The sequence below is a fragment of the Prionailurus bengalensis genome, chromosome A3, assembly GCF_016509475.1.
Source record: "Prionailurus bengalensis isolate Pbe53 chromosome A3, Fcat_Pben_1.1_paternal_pri, whole genome shotgun sequence".
Classification (NCBI taxonomy): Eukaryota; Metazoa; Chordata; class Mammalia; order Carnivora; family Felidae; genus Prionailurus; species Prionailurus bengalensis.
In genome coordinates this window covers 24,644,221-24,668,690 of record NC_057354.1, presented here as the reverse complement: position 1 = coordinate 24,668,690, position 24,470 = coordinate 24,644,221, and the positions used below count along the sequence as shown (strand labels likewise).

The 24,470-nt window shown below is 36.9% G+C and overlaps 1 protein-coding gene across 3 annotated transcripts in view; it reads left to right on the top strand.

The window, feature by feature from the left end:
- Nucleotides 1-24,470, top strand: part of ITCH (itchy E3 ubiquitin protein ligase) — a 149,423-nt gene that overhangs the window by 105,416 nt on the left and 19,537 nt on the right. For all 3 annotated transcript variants that reach the window (XM_043604720.1, XM_043604721.1, XM_043604722.1), the window contains 5 exons: nt 2,501-2,570; nt 7,965-8,049; nt 12,630-12,758; nt 19,321-19,393; nt 20,277-20,348. In XM_043604720.1, the coding sequence (XP_043460655.1) occupies nt 2,501-2,570; nt 7,965-8,049; nt 12,630-12,758; nt 19,321-19,393; nt 20,277-20,348 (429 nt within the window). The remainder of the gene's footprint in view (nt 1-2,500; nt 2,571-7,964; nt 8,050-12,629; nt 12,759-19,320; nt 19,394-20,276; nt 20,349-24,470) is intronic.

The window sequence follows — 24,470 nt, the reverse complement described above, 5'->3', positions numbered from 1 at the left end:
ACTTCATCTTTTTTTTTTTTTTAAGTTTATTTATTTTGGGAAAGAGAGAGAGAGTATGAGCACGGGAGGGGCAGATAGAGGGGGAGAATTTCAGACAGACTTCAGGCTGTCAGCTCAGAGTCCAATGCAGGTCTTGAACCCACAAAAACTGTGAGATCATGACCTGAGCCAAAATCAAGAGTCGGATGATCAACCAATGAGCCACCCAGGTGCCCCAACAGTACATGATCTTTTAAGACATTCTTTTTAGAGACTGATTTAGCATATTTCCAGAACACCAACAATGTATATTGCTTCATTGTAAACTTCACCAGTTTGATACTTGGAGTCTTTGGAACTTTTCTTGAATTGCATCTTTTACCTCATTGTGCATGTTCTATTTTTTTTCTTTTCATTTTTCCCCCTTTTATCCAAAAGAATCTGACCATTTTCCTGAAATTTTCCTCTTGTTACAGAATACTTTTAAATCCTAACTTAAACAGCCTATTTTAGTTACCCTTAACATAGCTAGCAGTAACTAACAGTAACTGAATAGCTAGCAGTAACTGAATTGAATGAATTGAACATTCTTAATATCAACTACTTAAAAAGGGGTGGGGTGGTTGGTGACATATTGCTGAGAAAGTCTGTTTTATTAAATGGCCTTTGTTCCAGGTCAATAGACTGTCATACACCTAGCTTCTTTTTTTTTTTTTTTTTTTTTTGAGAGAGAGAGAGAATGTATGAGCGGAGGGGTCTCAGGGAGGGGAGAGAATCTTAACTAGGCTTCACACTCACTGGAGAGGCCAATATGGTGCTCAATCCTGTGACCCTGGGATCATGACCTGAACTGAAATCAAGAGTCAGAATCTCAACTGACTGAGCCACCCAGACACTCTGCATTTTTTTTAAAAGTAGGCTGCACACCCAACTCATTACCCCAAGATCAAGAGTCACACGCTCTACTGACTGAGCCAGCCAGGCATGCCCCTACACCTAGTATTTTTAACCTCAGAATGGAAATGATTGATGATGGAACATTGTATAATGGCTCTTCCTGGCCTGTGGTTTCAACATGTATGTCCCCAACTTATTTAACCAGGGAGAGCCAGTGGAATGGGCTAGAGTCTTAGAAAGTTATCAAAATAGTTTGTCATATGCCAGACTTTTCAGACATATTCCATAACCAGGGTTCAGACCTTTTATGGTGTTTCTTCCTGGCCTCTCTGCGCTCACCCCTTTTCATAATTGTGTCTGTCTGGAGGAGCAAGGCCAATTCTTGACAGGTCTGTCTTCCAAGAGCTATTAAATCAGAAATAGAGTATCTCATATGCTTTAAAACTTTGACAGTTAACCCAGTTTCTGTAATAAGTCAATGACAAGGAGAAAAAAAAAAAAAAAACAGACAGTAGGGGGAACTGCTATAGATCAAGACTTAAGAGATTCGGCCAAATGTAATGTGAGGACTTAATTAGTGATTGGGTATTAGAAAATAAAATTAACATAAATTCTTTGTTAGGTGTGATAAAAATATTATGGTATGTAAGATGTCCACAAATTTTAGAAAGACATAGGGGTAAAATGACTCAATGATTCAGCAAAGAAGAGAGGGATAAAAAGAAAATTTGGCAAAGTCTTGATAGTTGTTGAATCTTCATGCTGGACATATGGGGTTCACTTTCCTTATTTTACTTGTATATTTTTTTCTATTAATAATTTTTGTTTGAAAAGCAGTCTATTATTTGCTTTTATCTTACTAAAGGAGAAAGGTTTTAACCAAATCTTCCTCTGAGAGACCATATATTATCTTCACTTTATTATACATTTAAACCAGAACATACCCATTAACCCTGCATAGAGTCACTATGGCTTTTGCTTCTCTCTTACCAATGGTTGACTCCTTTTTCCAAATGATTTCCTTTTATCTAGCCAAACTTCTCTGTCTCCACCAATGTGGTCATTGGAAATAGAAATTTAAGAAGTCTTCTATACAGATCTAGGCTTGTCGACTTTCAAACTGGAATTCTTTGTTTTTACTCATCTGACAGCTTGTTCTTCCTGCTCCCCAACTCCCATTGTATACACAAATATACCATGTTTTGTATTTAATTCTCTTTGAGTTAGAAATACAAGGTTATTGTCAGCCATCCAGTGATTCTGAGTACTGTTTATAAATGACTCTTTGGGGATTTATATATTTCTCTAATTACTCATTTGTAGCTGAAGAAGAAGAAAATGGTCCTTTGGGGTTGAGGATTATGTATTTGTAATATTTAAATTTCAAGTAATTTCAAGCATTAATGTTTACAAAGATTTTCTTTCTTTACCAGAGTGTATTGGCATTTATCCACTGACCATGTGACACATCTCTTAAGATGTGAACTCTGTAAGAGTGTGTTATGTTACATATGGCTGGAGAAGGACATACTAGAACTTATAACCTTGCTTTCAGGTTATCTGATTAAGTTGTTCATTATTTCACCTTTTTGTTGTTGTTGTTGTTGTTGTTATTCTTTTTTAGAATCAGGATTTGTTTACTACATCGCAAAATAAAGAATTTGATCCCCTTGGTCCCCTGCCTCCTGGATGGGGTAAGTGACATGATTCTTTTTAATTGCATTTGGTCATTTTAAAAATCAGGTATTTATGGATGATAGCCTGTTCTTGCCTGAGTGAATGTCTGGAGGCTTTTTGGGTGTGTTAGTTTAATTCAGAGTGCCAAGTGGGTATTAAATTGCCCAAAAAGGCATTAAAGTTCAAGTTGACTTTCTTATTATAATTAACTTACATTGGAATTCAGAATTATTTTACTCTTTTAAAGGTTAAAAATATTTTGCTCACTTAGCAATAAAAAGAAATGGATTATTGATACAGCAATCTGAATGGACCTCAAGGGCATTATGCTTAGTGAAAAAAACTCAATCTTAAAAGATTACATACTGTATGATTCATTTTATGTAATATTTTCAAAATGACAAAATTACACAAGTGGAAAGCAGATTAGTAGTTGTCAGGAGCCAGAGCCAGTTGTAGGTGGGTGCAAATACAGGAGTTAAGAATATAAGTAGTTCTTACATGGTGGTGAAATAGTTCTGTATCTTAATCGTGGTAGTAATTACACAAGTCTGTATATATGGGTTAAAAGTGCACAGAACTATACATTCGTATTAATGAATTCAACTTAAAAATTGGTGAAAATGGAATAAAGTCTAGAGTTAACAGTAACATACCAGTGTCAGTTTCCTGATTTCGATACCGTACTATGGTTATATAAGATCTTACCATGGGGAAAAACTGGTGAAGGATCTGTGAGATTCTTGGAATGATTTATGCAACATCCTGTAATAATTATCTCAAAATAAAAAGCTTAAATATTTTGACCACATTTATGCTTCTGAAACACTGTTCATGGGTGCCTGGGTGGCTCAGTCTGTTGAGCGTCCGACTCTTCATTTCAGCTCAGGTCATGATCTCATGATGGTATCAAGCCCCTGCACTGACAGCAGGGAGTCTGCTTGGGATTCTTTCTCCCCCACCTGTGCGTGCGTGTGTGTGCATGCACGCATGTGCTTTCTCTCTTTCTCAAAATAAATAAACTAAAAAAATAAAAACACTGTTCAGAGCGGATGAGTTGATGTAATCTTGAAAGAAAGTGAAAAAGGGAACATCTTATGCTGGTGACATTGTGCCTTGCACTGGTCGACATGGCATGTTCTATTAATTCAACTTTGTTAATAGATTTTAAGATGGGCCTACTCTACCAATTTTGTTTTATAGTATTATATAAGTCATAGCATAGTAGCAAGGTTCCAGAATAAACATGGCTTCATAGTTTTGCATGGAAGCTGAAGAGAGTTTAGAAAGTAGAAAACAGCAAACCCATTTATGGAACTACTTGAAGTTTTATCTTTAAGAGCCACAGATATTTCATAATTTGGGGGCTAAATTCCAAAATTAATATTTCTAGATAGTCTTGTTGGGAGGCACTGGCCTTTAAAATACATTGCTCTGGCATTACTTTATTGAGGAATGGAGAAAAAAAATGATGTGTCAACATCATATGAATCTGGACAGTAAATGATACTGAATACTGTGAGAAGCCCCATTGCTCTTAGAGTTATTTATCTTTAGCACTCTTGTGAGACAGATAAAAAATGTAATAGATCATACTTATAACTGTTATTGCTATTATCGTGTAACAAAGGGAGGGCATATGAAAGTGAACTGTGAATTTCTGTTTCACCAAAGCCTGGCAGTATGATAAGGAGTCTTGTGTGTGAGTTTCAGAGTGGAGAATACATGTTTGGTATGAAGTACTTTAGAAAAGGGGATGTTGCCTTTATGAAGCATATTGAACTAGACCTGTCAGATTGCATTCCTACACATGGATGATTTTCCCAGCTTTATTTCTAGAATTGTCATATGTCCATGTTACAGAGGAGAAATTGATGCACTGAAAAGATATATCTGAAGGTCATGTGTTATCCTCTTAATTTTATTGCAAATAAACCATGACCCAATTAGCTTTTGTCAGAAGCACAGACCATTTTATTCCTTCTCCAGAGCAGCTGTAGGAAAAAATGGCCCCTTGCCCATAGAAGCATGAATTGTTGGCTATGTTGCCTTTATTCAAAAAAGCTTTTCCTGCAGGTTGGTGCCTTTTGTATTTATTATTATCTTCATCACTAGGATCCTTCTCATTTTCACTTTAGCCAACAACACTTCCCTAAAATACTGCCTCTAAAGACCCAATCCCAGGTTACCCAAGTTATCAGAATCTTGGCTTGCTTATTTTACATTCTGCTTATTTTTATGTTTCACACTTCAGAAATTGAGGTATACCCCTCCTCCTAAATGAGTTTATGACCACCCTGCTACTTAGAACACTGCTTCATGACTCTCTGCCTTTGGGGCACATGCCTTATTTGTGGAACCAGTGACAACATTGGTATATTGTAACAGATGAAACTCTACCTGACATATCCTCAGGATTGACCCAGGAAATAAAACCCCAACTCACAGCCTGTGTTTACATTCTGAAATTGACAGCATTATTTTTGTGACACAATATTTTATTTTATTTTACTTTTTAAATTATTTTATCTTGAGAGAGAGAGCAAGGCGCCCCGACATAATATGTATTTGAAATTCAGCCTCCTCACCCTTTCAGACTTTTTTGTGCTTGGACTAGACATTACTGCCTCACAAGCTGACAGTGAAGAATTTTTAATACATGCAAACTAAAGAGGCTGGAGTACAAAGAATGCTTTGGTTCAACAATGTAGTCTAATAGGGCTTTGTATAACTGGTTTTACCCATCAAGTCTAAAGATATTTTCTTATTTTGAGACTTGCTGTGAAAGAATATGTAGAACAGCAATAAGCTTCTGTTTTTTACTGTTTTATTCAAGTCAAGAAGTACTCTGATCTGCATTCAGGTTTGATGTTCAGTAATCTCAGTATTGTTTATCGTGTGACTTCTTTCAACAAAGGAAGAAATCAACTCTATAGCCCATCTCATTAAAAGCAGATGAGCCTTCAGTTTGCAAGTGCATCCACCTTTTTGAATTTTGTTTTTCATAGTTCCAAGAATTGCTGGTATCAGCAGTGTATACTTAGAACATAGATAGAAAATCAGTTTTCTATTAAATTTATCCTGCCTCGTTAACTTTTGAAGAGAAAATTGCTCATCCTGAAATCTGAACTTATATGGCAGCTATACACTTAGGGTATTACTTGTACATTTAAAAAAATTACTTCAAAATTATTTGAATACAAAAAAAGTACAGATTTTGCAAATATATTTAAAATTTTTAAATTTAATATGTCTGCCAAGAATATTAACTAATATTATCGTGTAGCCAACTATAGCACTGTGGATGCTTCTTTTTGCTTCAGAGACAGACTTAAAGTTGGTTACATTTTACACTGAAAATGCCATGAGCAGCAAGGCCAGTATTAATATTCACAATGTATCACAAGATGCAGAATCCCGTTTGTCTGTATATTATGCACACTTGGGGTTCTATTTCCATTTTAGGCTCAAATGATGTAGAAAGTACCTGAGATGTCAGGATGAGGTTCATGATACTCACCAGCATACCCCTTCTAACCTCACATATCCTTACTCTACTCAAAATCATGAAATTAGGGGGCGCCTGGGTGGCGCAGTCGGTTAAGCGTCCGACTTCAGCCAGGTCACGATCTCGCGGCCCGTGAGTTCAAGCCCCGCGTTGGGCTCTGGGCTGATGGCTCAGAGCCTGGAGCCTGTTTCCGATTCTGTGTCTCCCTCTCTCTCTGCCCCTCCCCCGTTCATGCTCTGTCTCTCTCTGTCCCAAAAATAAATAAACATTGAAAAAAAAATTTTTTTTTAAATCATGAAATTAGTGCTGGAGATATAGTTAAAAGTTACCAAATACTAACTTGACATAGCTATATAATTTGGCCTAAGATTTGTCCTGCAATAACTTGCTTAGAGAATGATTCAAGGGACCTAAATGTTACTTGAAAAATAGATACCAATTTTTCAAACCATATGAAATTAAAAATGGCTTTATCAGCTTGGGATTAACCTTAAAATTTTGTTTGAAATTGTTAACTTTTAGAAACTATGTTTTTTTAATGTTGGAATCCATTCTATATTCTTTACTACTTCACTTAATTCATTTTGAGACATCAAAAAAAAATTCAGGTACAGGAATTATCTTTTGATGAAGAATTAATTAGTAATAGAACAGAGAAGTCAATAGTTCAAAACAACAGAGCTTAAATTTTTTTAACTATTTGGTTATTAAAAGAGAAAATGATATCTGCATGTCTTCTAAGCCCTAATGAGAAAGCTCAGGGATACAGGGAAAATTTTGTAGGACGGGATAAGAAAACAAGAATCCTAAATAAAGCAAGAGGCAGACAGGGAAAGAAGTAGCAGTTTCAAAGCCAATATATTAAAGAACTGAGCACTCTGTCCAGCCTTTGTGTAGAAAGTAGGATTTGGAAACCGAGTGTATTAAAGAACAGAGTATATTTTGGAACACTGTCTTCCCTAGTTGAATAATGCCTAGCAATTAACAAAGAAACAAGTTGTGTCCCCCAACCATTATTATTTTAAGAAATGAGTTGATGGGGTATGCAAAAAAAAAATCCCTGAATAGAGACCTGAGTTTCCATTCTCTCACTGCTATTTAGTTCTGAGATTTTGGGCAGATCACTTAACCTATCCAAGTTTCCTTATCTTCCAGATAAACTGAAACTGTCTATTCCTGGGACTGTTAAGGATAAAATGAGGTCATGTATGAAAAGTTAAAACGTTAATTATTCTTGCTGCCTTTGGTTAGATTGAACAGAAAGGTCCTGGGGGCAGGACATTGTGAATTAAAGAATAAATCAAATCTTTTAAAGTTGTGATTTAAAAACTACAGGGGCCCCTGGGTGGCTTAGTCAGTTAAGTGTCCAACCAACTTTTGGTTTCAGCTCAGGTCATGATCTCACAGTTTGTGAGTTAGAGCCTATGTCCAGCTCTGCGCTGAGAGTGTGGAGCCTGCTTGGGATTCTTTCTCTCTGCCCCTTCCCTTCTTTTGTACTTTCTCTCAAAAATAAATAAACATTAAAAATTAAAAAAAAATTTTCTTTTAATGCTTATTTATTTTTGAGAGAGAGAGAGAGAGACAGAGCATGAGCAGGGGAGGGGCAGAGAGAGAGAGAGACACACACACACACACACACACACACAGAATCTGAAGCAGGCTCCAGGCTCTCAGCTGTCATCACAGAATCTGACACAGGGCTTGAACTCACGAGCTGTGAGATCATGACCTGAGCCAGACCTGAGCCTGAAGTCAGACGCTTTACCGACTGAGCCACGCAGGTGCCTCCCCGCCCCCATTTTAACTACAAAATCCATGCAATGACAAATGGGCAAATTCAGCACCTTTTATTTTACTTTGTAGAAGACTATGCCAACTCTAACACTTTGCTTTTTTTTTTAAGAGAAGAGAACAGACAGCAATGGTAGAGTATATTTTGTCAACCACAACACTCGTATTACACAGTGGGAGGACCCCAGAAGTCAAGGGTAAGAAACTTTCAGTTACTAGTATATAGATAACCTCTTAAATATTGTACCCTGTTTCTGACTCAGTTATAAGAAAAATCAAGTTATGTGTTCTTTCCCCAAAGTTCTTAAACATTGCTCACCCATATACTTTAGAAAGAGAAAAAATTATATGATTTCATGTAATGAATGTGGCTTTCTTGAGAGTAGGGGAAAGAGCTCTCTAGTATATATAAATATACTGTGTATCCAAAGATTCTTATTTATAATTAGTAAGACTAGATTACTAATTCTAAAGCAGGGTTTTGCAACCTGGGATCACTGGACAGAATTCAGGGAATATGTGACTTAGGAGGGAATAAATACAGATTCAGTTTTACTAACCTTTACCTGAAATCAAGGGTCTCCTTCTGTTGTGACTGTAAACTGTAACCCTAGTAGAATTAGCAATGCCTAGGATTTTTGCCATCATAGAAATCCTAGGTTTTTAATACCATATTGCAGTTGTTATAGTTATCTCAGAATACTGTTTACATAGATCATTGCAGGAACTTGCTAGTCAATATAGTAATGAAGAGACACATACTATTATTACAAGTTTGTCTTCTGTTATTGAAGTATGGTTGACATAAAATATTCTCTTAGTTTCAGGTGTAGAACATAGTCATTTGACATTTATATACATTATGAAATTATTACCACAATAAATCTCGTTATCCTCCTTCACCATACAAAGTTATTACATTACTGACTATATTCCCTTTGCTGTACTTGACATCCCTGTGACTTACTTGTTTTATAACTAGAAATTTGTATCTCAAAGATGAATTTCTTTTTAAAGTTTTGGTAACTGTGTATATACTTGCTTTTTTCTTTGTAGCATTATGTAATAGTATACATATTAGTTTGCTAGAGCTGCCTTAACAAAGTACCACAAATTAAGTGGCTTCAACAATAGAAGTTAGTATCATAGTCCAGGAAGCAGGGTGTAGGCAGAGCTTTCCTCCCTCCGAAGGTACTAGAGAAGGATTTGTTCCAGACCCTTCTCCTAGTTTCTGATAGTTTGGTTTGTGGCAGCACAGCTGGAGTTTTCACATAGCATTCTTCAGGTCTGCATGTCTCAGTGTCCAAATTTCCCCTTTTTATAAGGATACCAGCCGTATTGGATAATGGCCCACTGTACTCCAGTATGATCTCATCTTAACTAATTATGTCTGTGATGACCCTGTTTCCAAATAAGGTCACATTCTGAGGTACTGAGGGTTAGTACTTCAATGTAGGAATTTGCAGGTGGACACAGTTCAGCTTATAATAAAATCTAATGTGCATTTATCAGACCACCTGAGGGTTCCACTCTGCAAGGAATGGAGGTTCTATAAATGGAACTTCTATAAAGTCAGAGAGCAGTCTCCACGAGATTGTTCTTACTTCACACCAACTGGGTACGAATTCAGGGGTTCCCACAACCACTTTCAGGTTTGGTAACTCACTTGAGAGACTAGAACTCACTGAAGCTGGTTATACTCACAGGTACATTTATTGCAGGCAAAGGGTACAAATTACGGCCAACAGAAGGAAGAGATATAAGGGCAGAATGGGAGAGGATTCCAAACACCCAGAATTGATGTGAAACAGTATGCATGGAGTATTGCCAACCAGGGAATCTCCTTAGTCTCTGATATCCAGAGCTTTTATTGGGACTCCCGTCACATACTGCCTGCTTAGCTAACCTTTAGTCTCCAGCCCTTCCCCAGAGTTTGAGCTAATATAGTATCTTCGGTTTCTAGTTACTCCAGAGGTTGGAACTGATATGGGGTGTCCCAAAGCCTCCATCATAAATCACATTGTTGACAGTCTGGTGTTCACAGTTCCCAAGCAAACAAAGATACTCATGACAGGCAGGACATTCCAGAGGCCTGGAGATCACCAGTAGTGGAGCACAGAGGCCAGATCTCTCTTTTGGTCTAATTTATTCTTCACGCATTCTCTTCCTGAAAGTTTTAAGAAAAACTATTTCTGGATACTAACAAATCAACATTTTTTATATTGTTGTGATATTTAACTTAAATATTTCAATTTCCCAAAAAGGAATAATTAAGAATTTCAAAGGTAACATTTTAAATTGCTCTTTAAAATTCTCTCTTGAAGGACAGAATAGACCATGTAACCTTTCTGTAATTTACTACCATATTTTGTTCTTCCTTGGACCTTTAAAGTTTTAGAACTAAAGTGAGAATCATATTTTAATAAATAATACAAATGACCCAGTTCTATCCAGCTTGTTTTGTTTTCAAGACAACTTGTTACTGAGCCTATCTTGCAAATATAATTCTAACAAATAAGTGTTACCTTTAAAAAATTCTTGGTAGTCTATTTTATCTGACATTTCTATTCAGTTCTGTGAATAAAGCGAAATGTTCTTAACCCTTTGACATAGTTTACAAAATACTGTTCTAGAGAGTGGTTCTTGGCCTTTGTTTTTCTGAAGTACACTTGATGAAAATGACAATCCTGCAGTAATAGTGGCTCTCTAAAACCAGTCAGCTTAAATACCTCCAACCCCTCCCTTTCTTCCTTTCTGATGAGAAGTTGAACATTTCTAGTTTTTTCTCTCACTAAACCCAACAGATGAGAAAATTGGAGCTATTACATCTAACTAGCAAAAAAGACTGGCTGCCAATAGGACAATACACAAACAACAAAGGAAGTGTTCACTAGTTCCCTACCCATTGTAGTGTAATATTAAAATTTTTTTCAATGTTTTTTTTATTTTAGAGACAGAGCATGAGCAGGAGATGGGCAGAGAGAGAGGGAGACACAGAATCTGAGGCAGGTGCCAGGCTCTCAGCTGTCAGCACAGAGCCCAACGCAGGGCTCAAACCCATGAACCATGAGATCATGACCTGAGCTGAAATTGGATGCTTAACTGACTGAGCCACCCAGGCGCCCCTAGTATAATACTTTAAAATGTAAACATTTCTGGGGTGCCTTGGTGGCTCAATTGGTTGGGTGTATGACTCTTGATTTCGGCTTAGGTCATCATCCTAGGGTCATGGGATCAAGCCCCGCATTGGGCTTCATGCTGAGGGTAGAGCCTCCTTGGGATCTATCTCCCTCTGCCCCTCTCCCCTACTCACGTGCTTGCTCTCTCTAAAAAATAAGAATGTAAAAATTTCTTAGGTTCACTAGTAAGCAGTTTTGAATAGTTATGCTAATGGTTTGATTATTTTAATGTGTAACAAAAATTCACTGTTGCCTTCTAATCTGGTTCCTGTTTTAAAACATGTGGTATTGGGGTGCCTGGGTGGCTCAGTCGGTTAAGTGTCCGACTTCGGCTCGGGTCATGATCTCACGGTCCGTGAGTTCGAGCCCCGCGTCGGGCTCTGTGCTGCCAGCTCAGAGCCTGGAGCCTGTTTCAGATTCTGTGTCTCCCTCTCTCTCTGATCCTTCCCTGTTCATGCTCTGTCTCTCTCTGTCTCAAAAATAAATAAACGTTAAAAAAAAAAAAAAAAAGAAAGAAAGAAAAGAAAAGAAAAGAAAAGAAAAGAAAAGAAAAGAAAAGAAAAGAAAAGAAAAGAAAAGAAAACATGTGGTATTGCAGGGTGGGAAGTTGTTACCAGACTGAAAAAGTTGATAAATGCTATGCTAGCAGTATGAAGGAAGTACTTTGAGAGACCCAAAGATAATGAGTAGTAAGAGGAATACTCATAGTTAACAATTTGAAGGCTTACTATGTGCCAACATTTTTTACTTGTATTGTCTCATTTATTCCTCTTACAGTCTTATTACACAGACGTTCTTAACAAACTGAAGTTTAGACAGATTAAGCGAAGTCTAATGATAGGTATCAAAGAAGTGGTTAGAAATACTTATAAAGAACAGTTGAGTTGCCTTAACAAAGGGATAATTAAGATATTCTGGACAAGGGGAAAGGCTTCACTTGGAGGTGTGACTGATCATGTCTTATTTAGGGAAATGGTGCGTAGCACTACACTGAAATCACAGGGTTTGTGAAAGGGAGTTGGAGGTAGAATGCAGGGTTAAACCTGAAAGGGAATGTTGAGGGCAGAGTGAGTGCCAGGTGTTGGAGTTCAGGGCTCCTTGCTAGCGGTGAACAATGGATATAACTTTAAGGAGAGAACTAATTTGATCGGATCTCTGTTTTAGTATTCTGTCAGCAATATGAAGTATGTGTAGGACCAAAGTGAGACTAGAGGCAGGAAAACCAGTTTGGTGGCTACTGTGAAAGTTGAGAAGACAGATGAATAATGCCGAGGTAAAGATGTTCTTGGGGATTGAAAACAGTAATGAATATGAGGCTTCAAAAGCAGAATGGGCAGAACTTGGTTACCACAAGATGTTTAGGTGGCTTATTGGAATATAGGCTAATTAGATAGCTGAAAACTGAGTAGTGGTTCCATGAACCCATTAACAGGTTTAACATGCTTGTAGGATATCTAGAGAAGTCTAGTAAACTACGGGGAACACTGGACTAAATGATCTAAATGATGCTCCATTTATGGGTAATTTTTGTTTTGTGTACTTGGGAAACAAACAGCTCTTCAACACTTTTTATTTGTATTTTTTCCTACGTTTTGTAGTCAATTAAATGAAAAGCCCTTACCTGAAGGCTGGGAAATGAGATTCACAGTAGATGGAATTCCATATTTTGTGGACCACAATAGAAGAACAACCACCTATATTGATCCCCGCACTGGAAAATCTGCTCTGTAAGTTTTCTAAACATCGTAGATTAAAAGTAAAACTGATTACTGAGATTTTGTTATAAAGATTTTAATTAGCAAAGAGTGCAAATCTTACTGTTTCGTGAGTTGGCTTGCCCACAGGCCATTCTCCACTAAATATTTTGTATTTTTATTGTCCTCTTGAATAATTTCTCCTAGAGACCTTTCATATTTGTTATTGGTTCACACAGCACTAAAAAGACTATTTAAAAATTATCAGTACAATACTGCTCACCAATTAATCCCTGATATCTGATGCCTGCTTTCTTTCATTTCCATTACCTCTAACTTAAAAGTTCCTGTTACTTTGTTTTTTTCTTTTCCTTTTTTGAAAAGTAACTTTGTGTTTAGTTCTGCTTAATGTGTTTTGTTTAAGGTATTTTTGTGTGTGTGGCAAAGTACATTCACTTTGTTGCACAACCATCAATACCATCCATCTCCAGAACATTTTTATTACCCCATACTGGAACTCTGTACCCATTAAACCATAACTTTCCCATCTTCTTCGTCCCTCAGCCCCTGATAACTACTGTTATACTTTCTGCCTCTGTGAATTTGACTACTCATATAAGTGGAATCATATGGTATACGCGCTTTGTGACTGACTTATTTCACTTAGTATTGTCTCCAGGGTTCATCTGCGTTACAGTTTGTATCAGAATTTCACTACTTTCTAATGCAGAATAATATTTTATTATGTGTGTATACCACATTTTATTTATCCATCTGTTCATGGATTTTTGGGTTGTTTCCATCTTTTGACTAATGTGAGTAATGCAGCAATGAATGTGAGTGTACAAATAATCTGTTCAGGCTATTGCTTTCACTTCTTTTGTGTATATATCAGAAGTGGAATTACTGGGTCAATGGTAATTCTGGGTTTTTGTTTGTTTGTTTTTGATTTTGGGTTGTTTTTTTTTCTTTTGAGGCACTTCCAGACTGTTTTCCAAAGTGGGTACACCATTTTGCATTGCCACCAAAAGTGCATACAGGTTCCAGTTTTTCCACATCCACACCAACGGTTGTTACTTTCTGTTTGCTTGATTTTTAAAAATGTCAGCTTCAGGGAATGAAGTAGCTCATGTGCTGATTGACCAAATATTGGTGTATCTTCTTTGAAGAAATGTCTATTCAACTTCTTTGCCCAATTTTTGAAGCCAGTTGTTTGGTTTTTTTATTGTTGAATTTCAGAAGTTCTTTATATTCTGGCTATTAATCCCTTGTCAGATACATCATTTGCAAATATTTTCCCTATTCTGTGCATTCAGTAAAGTGTTAGCTCTTAGATGTAGGTTTTGGGTCCATTTTTAGTTAATTTTTATTCATGGTGTTAGCAAAGGGTCTGACTTCTTTTTTTTAGCAAGTAGATATCCAATTTTCCCAACACCATTTGTTGAAAAGACCATCTTTTTCCCCATTGAATGGTCTTGGCACCCTTGTCAAGAATCTTTTGACCATGTATACACAAAAGTTTATTTCTGGACTTTCTATTCCATTGGTCAGTATGTCTGTCTTTATCCTAGTACCATATTGTTTTGATTACTATAGGTTTTACTAAATTTTGAACTCATCCAAGTTCTTTTTTGATATTGCTTTGGCTTTTCAGGATCCCTTTAGATTTCATATGATTTTAGGATAGATTTTTCTATTGTTGCAAAAAAATGTCACTGTGATTTTGGTAGAGATTGCATTGAATTTGTAGTTCTCTTGGGTTTGTTTTGACATCTTAACAGTAGTACATCTTCTAAGCCATGAACATAGGGTATCTTTATATTTATTTGTTTTCTTTAATTTCTTTCACCAATGTTTTTGTAGTTTTCCAGTGTCTAAGTCTTTTACCTCCTAGGTTTAGTTTATTCATGAGTGGGTTTTTTTTTTTTTTATGCTATTTGTAAATGGAATGGTTTTCTTAACTTTCTTTTCAGATTATTGATAGTGTATAGAAATGCAACTGATTTTTGTGTTGTTTTGTATTCTACTTTGCTCAGTGTACCTACTCTAGTAGTTTTTTTTTTGTCTGGAATCTTTAGATTTTCTTAATATAAGATTATACAATCTTCAAACAAAGATAAATTTTACTTCTTCCTTTACAATTTGGATGTCTTTTGTTTCTTTTCCTTGCCTTTCTTCAGGGCAAGAAACTCTGGCTAGAACTTCTAATATTATGTTGAATGGAAGGGAAAGCAGGCATCCTTGCCTTGTTCCTGACCTTTGAGGGAAAGCTTTCATTTGATGTCAGCTGTGGGATTTTCATATATGGCCCTTATATTGAGGTAGTTTCCTTCTAGTCCTAGGAGTATTTTTTACCATAAAATGATGTTAAATTTTGTCAAATGATTTTTGGAGTTTTTTTGCCTCGAGATGATCATGTGGGTGTTTTTTTTTTTTTTTTTTGGTGTTTGTTACTAATGTATGCTGTATAGGATTGATTTTTCACATGTTGAACCATCCTTGCATCCCAAGAGCAAATCCCACCTGGTCAAAGAGATTAAAATATTAATCCTTTTAATATACTAGTGAATTCAGTTTGGTAATATTTTGTTGAGGACTCTTACATCAGTGTTTGTAAGAAGTACTGGTCAGTAGTTTTCTTGTAGTGTCTCTGGGCACAGTTAGTCTCTCATTACTTCTTAATTTTATAATTTCTGCTTATTAAAAACCTTCATGTTTAAAGCAAAAACCAGAAATTCAGGCCAATTGGATATTAACAAAATTGAAATTTATTTAGATATGTTAAGTAAATAATAGATACTTTTGTATCATTTATTTTTTGTTTCAGTTAAGTTTGGGTACATACAACAGAAAACCATAAAACCATAGTGTTTTATTTAGGATAGAAATATATTTCTTTCCATCATTAAGCACACTGTTAGTAATCCATGGCTCAATGAAGTCATGAGAAATTAGAAAACATATTGTACTTAATGATAATAAAAACACAACATATCACAATTTATGGGGTTTAAAAAAAATCATCCTCAGGGTGCCTGGGTCGTTTAGTCGGTTAAGCGTCCGACTTCAGCTCAGGTCATGATCTCACACTCCGTGAGTTCGAGCCGTGCATCAGGCTCCGTGCTGACAGCTCAGAGCCTGGAGCCTGCTTCGGATTCTGTGTCTCCCTCTCTCTCTGCCCCTCCCCTGCTCATGCTCTGTCTCTCTCTGTCTCAAAATAAAAAATAAAAACATTAAAAAAAAAATCATCCTCAGAGGAAAATATATTGCTTTATATAGGATTAGATTATAAATAAGAAACGTATAAAATCAGTGATCACTGCTTTCACCTTAAGAATCTAGAAAAAAAAGGGGCGCCTGGGTGGCGCAGTCGGTTGGGCGTCCGACTTCAGCCAGGTCACGATCTCGCGGTCCGGGAGTTCGAGCCCCGCGTCAGGCTCTGGGCTGATGGCTCAGAGCCTGGAGCCTGTTTCCGATTCTGTGTCTCCCTCTCTCTCTGCCCCTCCCCGGTTCATGCTCTGTCTCTCTCTGTCCCAAAAATAAATAAACTTTGAAAAAAAAAATTAAAAAAAAAAAAAAAGAATCTAGAAAAAAAAATTAAGCCCCAAATAAGCACAAGAAAGGAAATAAGCATAAAAGCAGATATTAATGAAATGAAAACGAAACAGTAGAGAAGTCAGAGCTACAAGTTGGATCTTGGAGAAGATTAATAATAATCCCAGGATGCCTGCATGGCTCAGTTGGTTGGGTGTCCAACTCTTGGTTTCTGCTCAGGTCATAATCTCATGGTTCATGAATGTGAGCCACGTGTTCAGGCTCTGTACTGACAGCAGAGAGCCTGCTTGGGACTCTCTCTCCCTCTCTCTCTGCTCCTCCCCTACTTTCTCAAATAAATATATAAACACTAAAAAATAATATCAGTAACCCCTAGTACACCTGAGGATGGAAAAAAAACACAAATTACTAATATGAAAGTGAAAGAAGGACATCACTACCTATCCTACACACATTGAAAGATAACTAAGTGTGTACTTCAACAACTTTATGCCAAGAAATTAAATATTTTAGGTCAAATGGGCAAATTCCTGGAAAGATACAAGTTACCAAAATGAACACAAGAAGAAATAGTAAATCTAAATAACCCTATATCTAGTAAAGAAATTGAATTCATAATTAAACAGTTACCCACAAAGAAAGGTCTGAGCTAGATGGCTTCCACTGGTAAATTTTATCAAAACTATGAGTAATAAATAATATCAATCCTATTCACATTTTTTTCATAAAATATAAGCGATTGGAACACTTCCCAACTCATTTTATGAGGCTCCTATAAGTCCTGATGGCAAAATCAAACAAGAATAGTATAAAAAAATTACTGGCTAATATTTCTATGAACATAGGTATAAAAATCTTTAACAAAATAATGGCAAATTAAATCCAGCAAACTATAAAAAGGATATTACATTATCATCATATCAAATTTATTCCAGGATAGCAAGATTGATTTAATATACAAAAACCAATCGATATAATTCACTACATAAACATATTAAAGGAGAAAAATCATCATTTCAAGAAAGCACTTGAGAAAATAAAATGCCAGTTTATGATAAACTCTCAGCTGCCTTGGAAACTTTGATACATCATCTCAATGATAAAATACCTCTTAAGAGCAAGAATAAGACAATAGCTACTGTCACTACTTCTTTCACCATTGAATTGGTAGTTCTATGAATTAAGAGAAAGAAATACAAGATAGATTGGGGGCACCTGGATGGCTTAGTCAGTTAAGCATCCGACTTGATTTTGGCTCATTGAGCCTGGTGTCATGCTCTGCACTGAGCGGGGAGCCTGCTTGGGATTCTCTCCCTCTCTCTCTCTTCCCCCCACCCCCAAAAATACATAAGTAAACATTTTTTTTAATAATTATTTTTTAAAGTTTATTTATTTATTTTGAGAGAGTGCACACGTGAGCAGGGTTGGGGCAGAGAGAGAGAATCCCAAGCAGGCTCCATACTGTCAGCACAGAGCCCAGTTGGGGCTCGAACTCATGAACCCTGAGATCATGACATGAGGTGAAATCAAGAGTCGGATGCTTTACCAACTGAGCCACCCAGGCGCCCCATATAAGTAAAATTTTGGGGGGGGGGGGTGCGGCTGGGTGGCTCAGTCATTTGGGTGTCCGACTTTGGCTTAGGTCATGATCTCACAGCTGGTGAGTTCGAGCCCCATGTCGGGCTCTGTGCTGACAGCTCAGAGCCTGGAGCCTGCTTTGGATTCTGTGTCTCCCTCTCTCTCTGCTCCTCCCCCACTCGTGCTCTGTCTCTCTGTCTCAAAAATAAGTAAACATTTAAAAAAATTTTTTTTAAATAAGTAAATACATATTTTTTAAAGATAGATAGGGGGCACCTAGGTGGCTCACTCGGTTGAGTGTCCAACTTCAGCTAAGGTCATGATCTCGCAGTTCATGAGTTTGAGCCCACGTCAGGCTCTGTGCTGACAGCTCAGAGCCTGGAGCCTGCTTTGGAATCTATGTCTGCCCCTCCCCCATTCATGCTCTGCCCCTATGTCTCTCAAAAATAAACATTAAAAAACAATTTTTTTAAAGATATATAGATTAGAAAGGAAGAAGTAAAGCTATTTTTTTTTCATAGAGAGCATAACTGTGTACCTAGAAAATCATAAGGAATCTAGAAAAAACTAGTAGAACTAGTAAGTGAATTTAATAGTGTTACTGGATACAAAGTCAATAGACAAAATCAGTTGTATTTTTTTTTTTAAGATTTTATTTTTAGGTAATGTTACACCTAGTGTGGGGATCAAACTCACAACCCCAAGATCAAAAGTCACATGCTCTACCAACTGAGCCATCAGGTGCCCCTAGAATCAAGTATTTCTACATTGAACATTTAGAAAATGAAATTAAAAGAATTCTAGGGCTTGCTTGGAAGCTCCATGGTGTCATTAGTGATCTAGGCTTCTTTCTTTGTGTTCTACCATTCCACACCGTGGGCTCTTTTCTCAAGGTTACCTCATAGTGTGTGATAGCTGCTAAAACTTCAGCTATCATAGTTGCACTGCAGGCTGGAATATGGAGGAAGAACAAACTGGAGCGAGGAAAAAATCCCTTTCCAGCTTTCTTTGCTCTCTGTAAAAGAGCCTTCCTAGAAGTCCTATATAACATTTACAGTTCTTTAGCCATGGTTAAGTCACACAACCATTCTGGGAAATGTGTCTTTATTCTAGGTAGCAGTCTGCCCAGGTAGATACCAGGAGTCTGATTTAAGGACAAAGGAAAGAAGGGATTTGGAGATAGGCGACTTTCCCAGATACAACCTCCTTTACTTAGTCCTGTTGGAATTTTCTCTATATAAAGGAAAATCCCACAACAATGTCTTTAAAAAGATCTGAATTTCTGTCTCTTTCTTAAAACTAGTTCTGGGAATTTTTTTTTTTAAGGTGGTGTTAAGAGTATGCTGTGCTACGTTATTTTTATATTTGACTCAGTACTGAAGGGGTGTGGTATTTTGCTTTCCTTCAATATATCATCTTACAAGCTGCTATATATGTATGTCATATTAACATTCCTCCTCAGAGACAATGGACCACAGATAGCCTACGTACGGGACTTCAAGGCAAAGGTTCAGTATTTCCGGTTCTGGTGTCAGGTTAGTTTCAGAACTTTTCTATACCCCCTTTTCTTTGTTATGTTGCTTACATTACACAGTGATTGTGAAAATAATTAACTCCTAGAAGAATGGGAAAATAGGAAGCATTGGAATCTCTCTTCTCTATTTTTAGGGCAAAGAAATAGATTTATCAGATTATTTGTGGCTTCTGTTGTCCAGAAGAATAAATTTGAAACAGTTTGAGTAAAAAAACTGTTCTCCTTTCAGTATCCATAATTTTCAGATGGCAGCAATCTTCAAACAAATGAGTTAAAACATTTTGTGATTTATAGATTGTAACCATCCCCTTTCATATTTAACATTTGATATAAATGATTTTGATATATATGATTAAGAGGGGAGAAGACTTTGTTTTTTTGTTTTTTAAATTTAAATTTTTTTAATTTATATCCAAATTAGCATATAGTGCAACAATGATTTCATTACATTCTATTTCGTTACATTCTATTTTTCCTGGGCATGGTCAATTATTTCTGATATATAAATAAATACTTGCTGAATTAATGATTTCTTTATGGGATCTTAAAATGTACTAGTCAAAGTGTTACTATAATGAATATTTATAAACTTCAAACTTGTAATTAACAGGGGCCATACAAGCAAGAATAATCTAAATTAGCTTTTTGAAAATATTTATTTGACCCATTAAGCACTGCATCTGAGATCTTTTATTTCTTACTTATTAAATGATCTTAATTAGCATGAATGCTCACAAATGCATGGTTAAACATTATTGAAATAAATTCATATTCATAGTCTACTTTTTTCTGTAAACAAAGGTAAATAGTAAAACTTTACCCTTTTAGTTTTTCGATAGACCATTTTAAGGTGAGAGTTGACTTAAGTCATTCTTATGTTTCAGCAACTGGCAATGCCACAGCACATAAAGATTACAGTGACAAGAAAAACATTGTTTGAAGATTCCTTTCAGCAGGTACTGTTTTTTTGTTTGTTCATTTTTAAATTGTTTAATGTTTATTTTTGAGAGAGACAGAGAGAAAGTGCAGTCAGGGGAGGGACAGAGAGAGGGGGAGACACAGAATCCGAAGCAGGCTCCAGGCTCTGAGCTGTCAGCACAGATGTCGGGCTTGAACTCATAACCCATGAGATCATGACCTGAGTCAAAGTCGGTCGCTTAACCAACTGAGCCACCCAGGTGCCCCTAGCAGGTACTGGTTTTTATCCACTCGAGGGTTTGCCCCATGGCTGCCAGCCCAGAGCCACTTTTGGTTCCAAATCTAAATAGTTTGAACTTTTTGAATTGGAGTCCTTAAATTAAGTATTGCCAGCTGCATTAGTACTTAAGATTTAGGAACATGTAGACAGATCTGTATGTGTATATGTCCTGTACTTTTGAAATGTCAGAGTAATTTCTTTTTTTTTTTTAACATTTATTTTTTTTTTAATTTTTTTTTTTAACATTTATTTATTTTTGAGACAGAGAGAGACAGAGCATGAACGGGGGAGGGGCAGAGAGAAAGAGAGAGACACAGAATCGGAAACAGGCTCCAGGCTCTGAGCCATCAGCCCAGAGCCTGATGCGGGGCTCGAACTCACGGACCGCGAGATCGTGACCTGAGCTGAAGTCGGACGCTCAACCGACTGAGCCACCCAGGCGCCCCATAACATTTATTTATTTTTGAGAGACAGAGTGAGACAAAGCGTGAGCAGGGGAGGGGCAGAGAGAGAAGGAGACACAGAATCTAAAGCAGGCTCCAGGCTCTGAGCAAGCAGTCAGCACAGAGCCTGACACGGGGCTCGAACCCACAAACTGTGAGATCATGACCTGAGCTGAAGTCGGACGCTCAACCGACTGAGCCACCCAGGCACCCCAAAATTTAATGTTTATTTATTTTTGAGAGAGAGAGAGCAGGGGAGGGGCAGAGAGAGAAGGAGACATAGAATCCGAAGCAGGCTCCAGGCTCTGAGCTGTCAGCACAGAGCCCAGGTGGGGTTTGAACTCATGAACCATGAGATCATGACCTGAGTCAAAGTTCAATGCTTAACCACTGAGCCACCCAGGCGCCCCCGAAATGTCAGAGTAATTTCAAGCAATGAGTTTCAGGTCTTTAAGCTATGTGTTTGGTTTGAAATAGATATTTGAGTAAGAAAATAGGCTTTTGGTAGACAAAAAGTCTGGAAATATCCATATGAACATTATTGGATGGGTAGAAAGGAAGAGGGGAGAAGACTTTGTTTTTTTGTTTTTTTAATTTTAATTTTTTTAATTTATATCCAAATTAGTTAGCATATAGTGCAACAATGATTTCAGGAGTAGATTCCTTAATTCCCCTTACCCATTTAGCCCCTCCTCCCTCCTACAAACCCTCTAGTAACCCTCTGTTTGTTCTCCATATTTAAGAGTTTCTTATGTTTTTGTCCCCTTCCCCGTTTTTATATTATTTTTGCTTCCCTTCCTTATGTTCATCTGTTTTGTATATTTTTACAATACGCATTTGTTATTCATAGTTAAAAATCATTTTTTATGTAGGAAAGAAATTGGCCTTTGGTTACAATACCAAAATAAAAAGTATTTTTTCAGAAGTAGTCAACAAATTTTTTTATTGCCCTCAGAACCCAAGTTAATTTACTCTTACCTTTATTTTGCAACTTAACACCAAATGCAAATAAATGTTAAGTGATTTGGTTGTAAGGAAGATTAAAATGATCAATGAAAAACTGTCTTAAAACACAAACATCTACTTAGTCCTAATTTTATAGCCAGATATGGATGTGATTTTTTTTAATGTTTATTTATTTATTTTGAGAGGAGAGAGAGCAAGCTAGTGAGCACAAGTGGGGGAGGGGCAGAGAGAAAGGGAGAGAGAGATTTCCAAGCAGGCTCCATGCTGTCAGTACAGAACACAACACAGGGCTCAAACTCACAGACCACGAGTTCATGACCTGAGCCGAAATCCAGAGTCAAGTGCTTAACTGACTGAGCCACCCAGGCACTCCTGGACATAATTTTTTATTATCAAGCCCATGTGATAATTGTGGCAGTTACAGCTTCAAAATGAATGCAGAGGGAAAAGAGATTATCTGAGATGGTTGACAGATTGGCTGAGATACCTGGCTACTTGGTTTCAGAAACAGTAATGTACATTTCCTAATGGAACCTCAATAATTAACATTGAAGGGTAAAGCCAATTGGCATCCTCCTAAGTGGGAGCAGATAACTTTTTAGCAGCAGAGCTTGACAAAGAGCATTTCGAGAATTTTGAATGATTCTCTTGATCTGATGTAGGTTTCCAAGGCCATTCCCCACCCTAGTCATTACCTACTTCTGATTTTCATATTCATAACAACTGTGTAGTCAATCTCTGGTGGGCTGGTTTCTTGGAACATAACTTACTATTGTAGTGTTAAAAAGATGCAAAACGTCTTTAAATGTTTTAAATGATTAAATGTCCCTTAATTTTTTGACTTTTGAAACCTAAAGACTATTGCAGAATGACAGACCAGGTGGTACTAAACAGTTGTTTAAAATTGTCACTATAGGAACACCTGAATGGCTCAGTCGGTTAAGCATCCAACTTTTGATTTCGGTTCAGGTCAGGATCTCATGGTACATGTGTTCAGGCTCCACACAGAGCTCTGCACTGGCAGCATGGAGCCTGTTTAGGATCTCTCTCCCTCTCTATCTGCCCCTCCGCTGCTCATGCTCTCTCTGTCTCTCAAAATAAATAAACACTTAAAAATAAAATAAAATTGTCACCCTAGATTTGACATCCATCAAATAAATGTCAAATATTTGAGAAAAATTTGATTGCTTTGGAAGAAAGACAAATCTGATAGCAAAATTAGCATCAAATGTTCTTTCTAAGTGGTAAAGTTGTTTTGCAGTAGTGTTTTTGCTCATGGGGGAAAATTTTTTTATTTAAAAAATTTTTTTAATATTAGTCATTTATTAAAGGTTACTACTTAAAAGTAGTTTTTCCAGGGAATAGCAAGTCTTCAGGTATCAGACACAGGACAAAAAGAACAACCAGAATTTCCAGGGGAACAGTCTCAGATTTGGGGGAATAACAAGAGAAATCAGTAACAGCCATAGGTTTGGGGGAGCAGCCACAGGGACAAGGAATAGCCCAAGGGAGCAAGAAACAAACAAACCAATAAAAAGAAATGTTTTAACCTTTAATATCTTTCATTTGCAGTGCTATATAGCGAATATACTATTTGTAGAATATTTGTCATAAGCATTGAATTTTTTTGCTACATCAGGGATTTTTTTTTTTTTTTTTTTTAGTGGGATATGAATTCATGTAACTAATGTATATGTTTTGTGGGAACTGAGCCCTGGCTGGCATAAGCAGGTTACTTACTGAGCCTCTCTGGATATTTAAATGTAAGAGTTCATTCTACTTTCATAAAATAGAGACATTAAATCCTCTTTTTGTCCAGGTCCGGTTACTTTTATTCTAAGAGTAATACTTACAATGTTCTGTTGGCCCAATTTTAGTCAAGTAATTACATAGTTTTATAAAGAAAAAACCCAAATGATCTATCTATTCATTATAGTTCAGTAATGGTGCTGCCCTTCAAATATGAAGATGATCTTATTAACCACTATAGTAAGACACAGAATTTGAGTATTTTTCCAGGTATTTATAAGTTTCCATTTCCAAAGTTAACTATATTCTTTCTTCAGCCACTGGTTTTCATTTCCAGGTTAGCCAGTTGCTAGCATGTGTACCTTTTAGCTATAAAACAAACCCAAACTTAACCAAACCAAGTGGTTTTTCCCACTCAAATGACCTAACAAAGGACCATGCCCATGGTTACTCTGCTCTAAGCAAGTGACAGAAGCAACTTTGTAAGTCAAAAGTAAGATTTTTTAGGGGAGCCTGGGTGGCTCAGTCGGTTAAGCATCTGACTTTGGCCCAGGTCATGATCTTGCAGTCCGTGGGTTCGAGCCCCACATCGGGCTCTGTGCTGACAACTCAGAGCCTGGAGCCTGCTTCAGATTTTGTGTCTCCCTCTTTCTTTGTCCCTCCCCCACTTACCTGTGCGTTCACGCTCTGTATCTATAAAGTATATTAAAGTATAGAGGTGT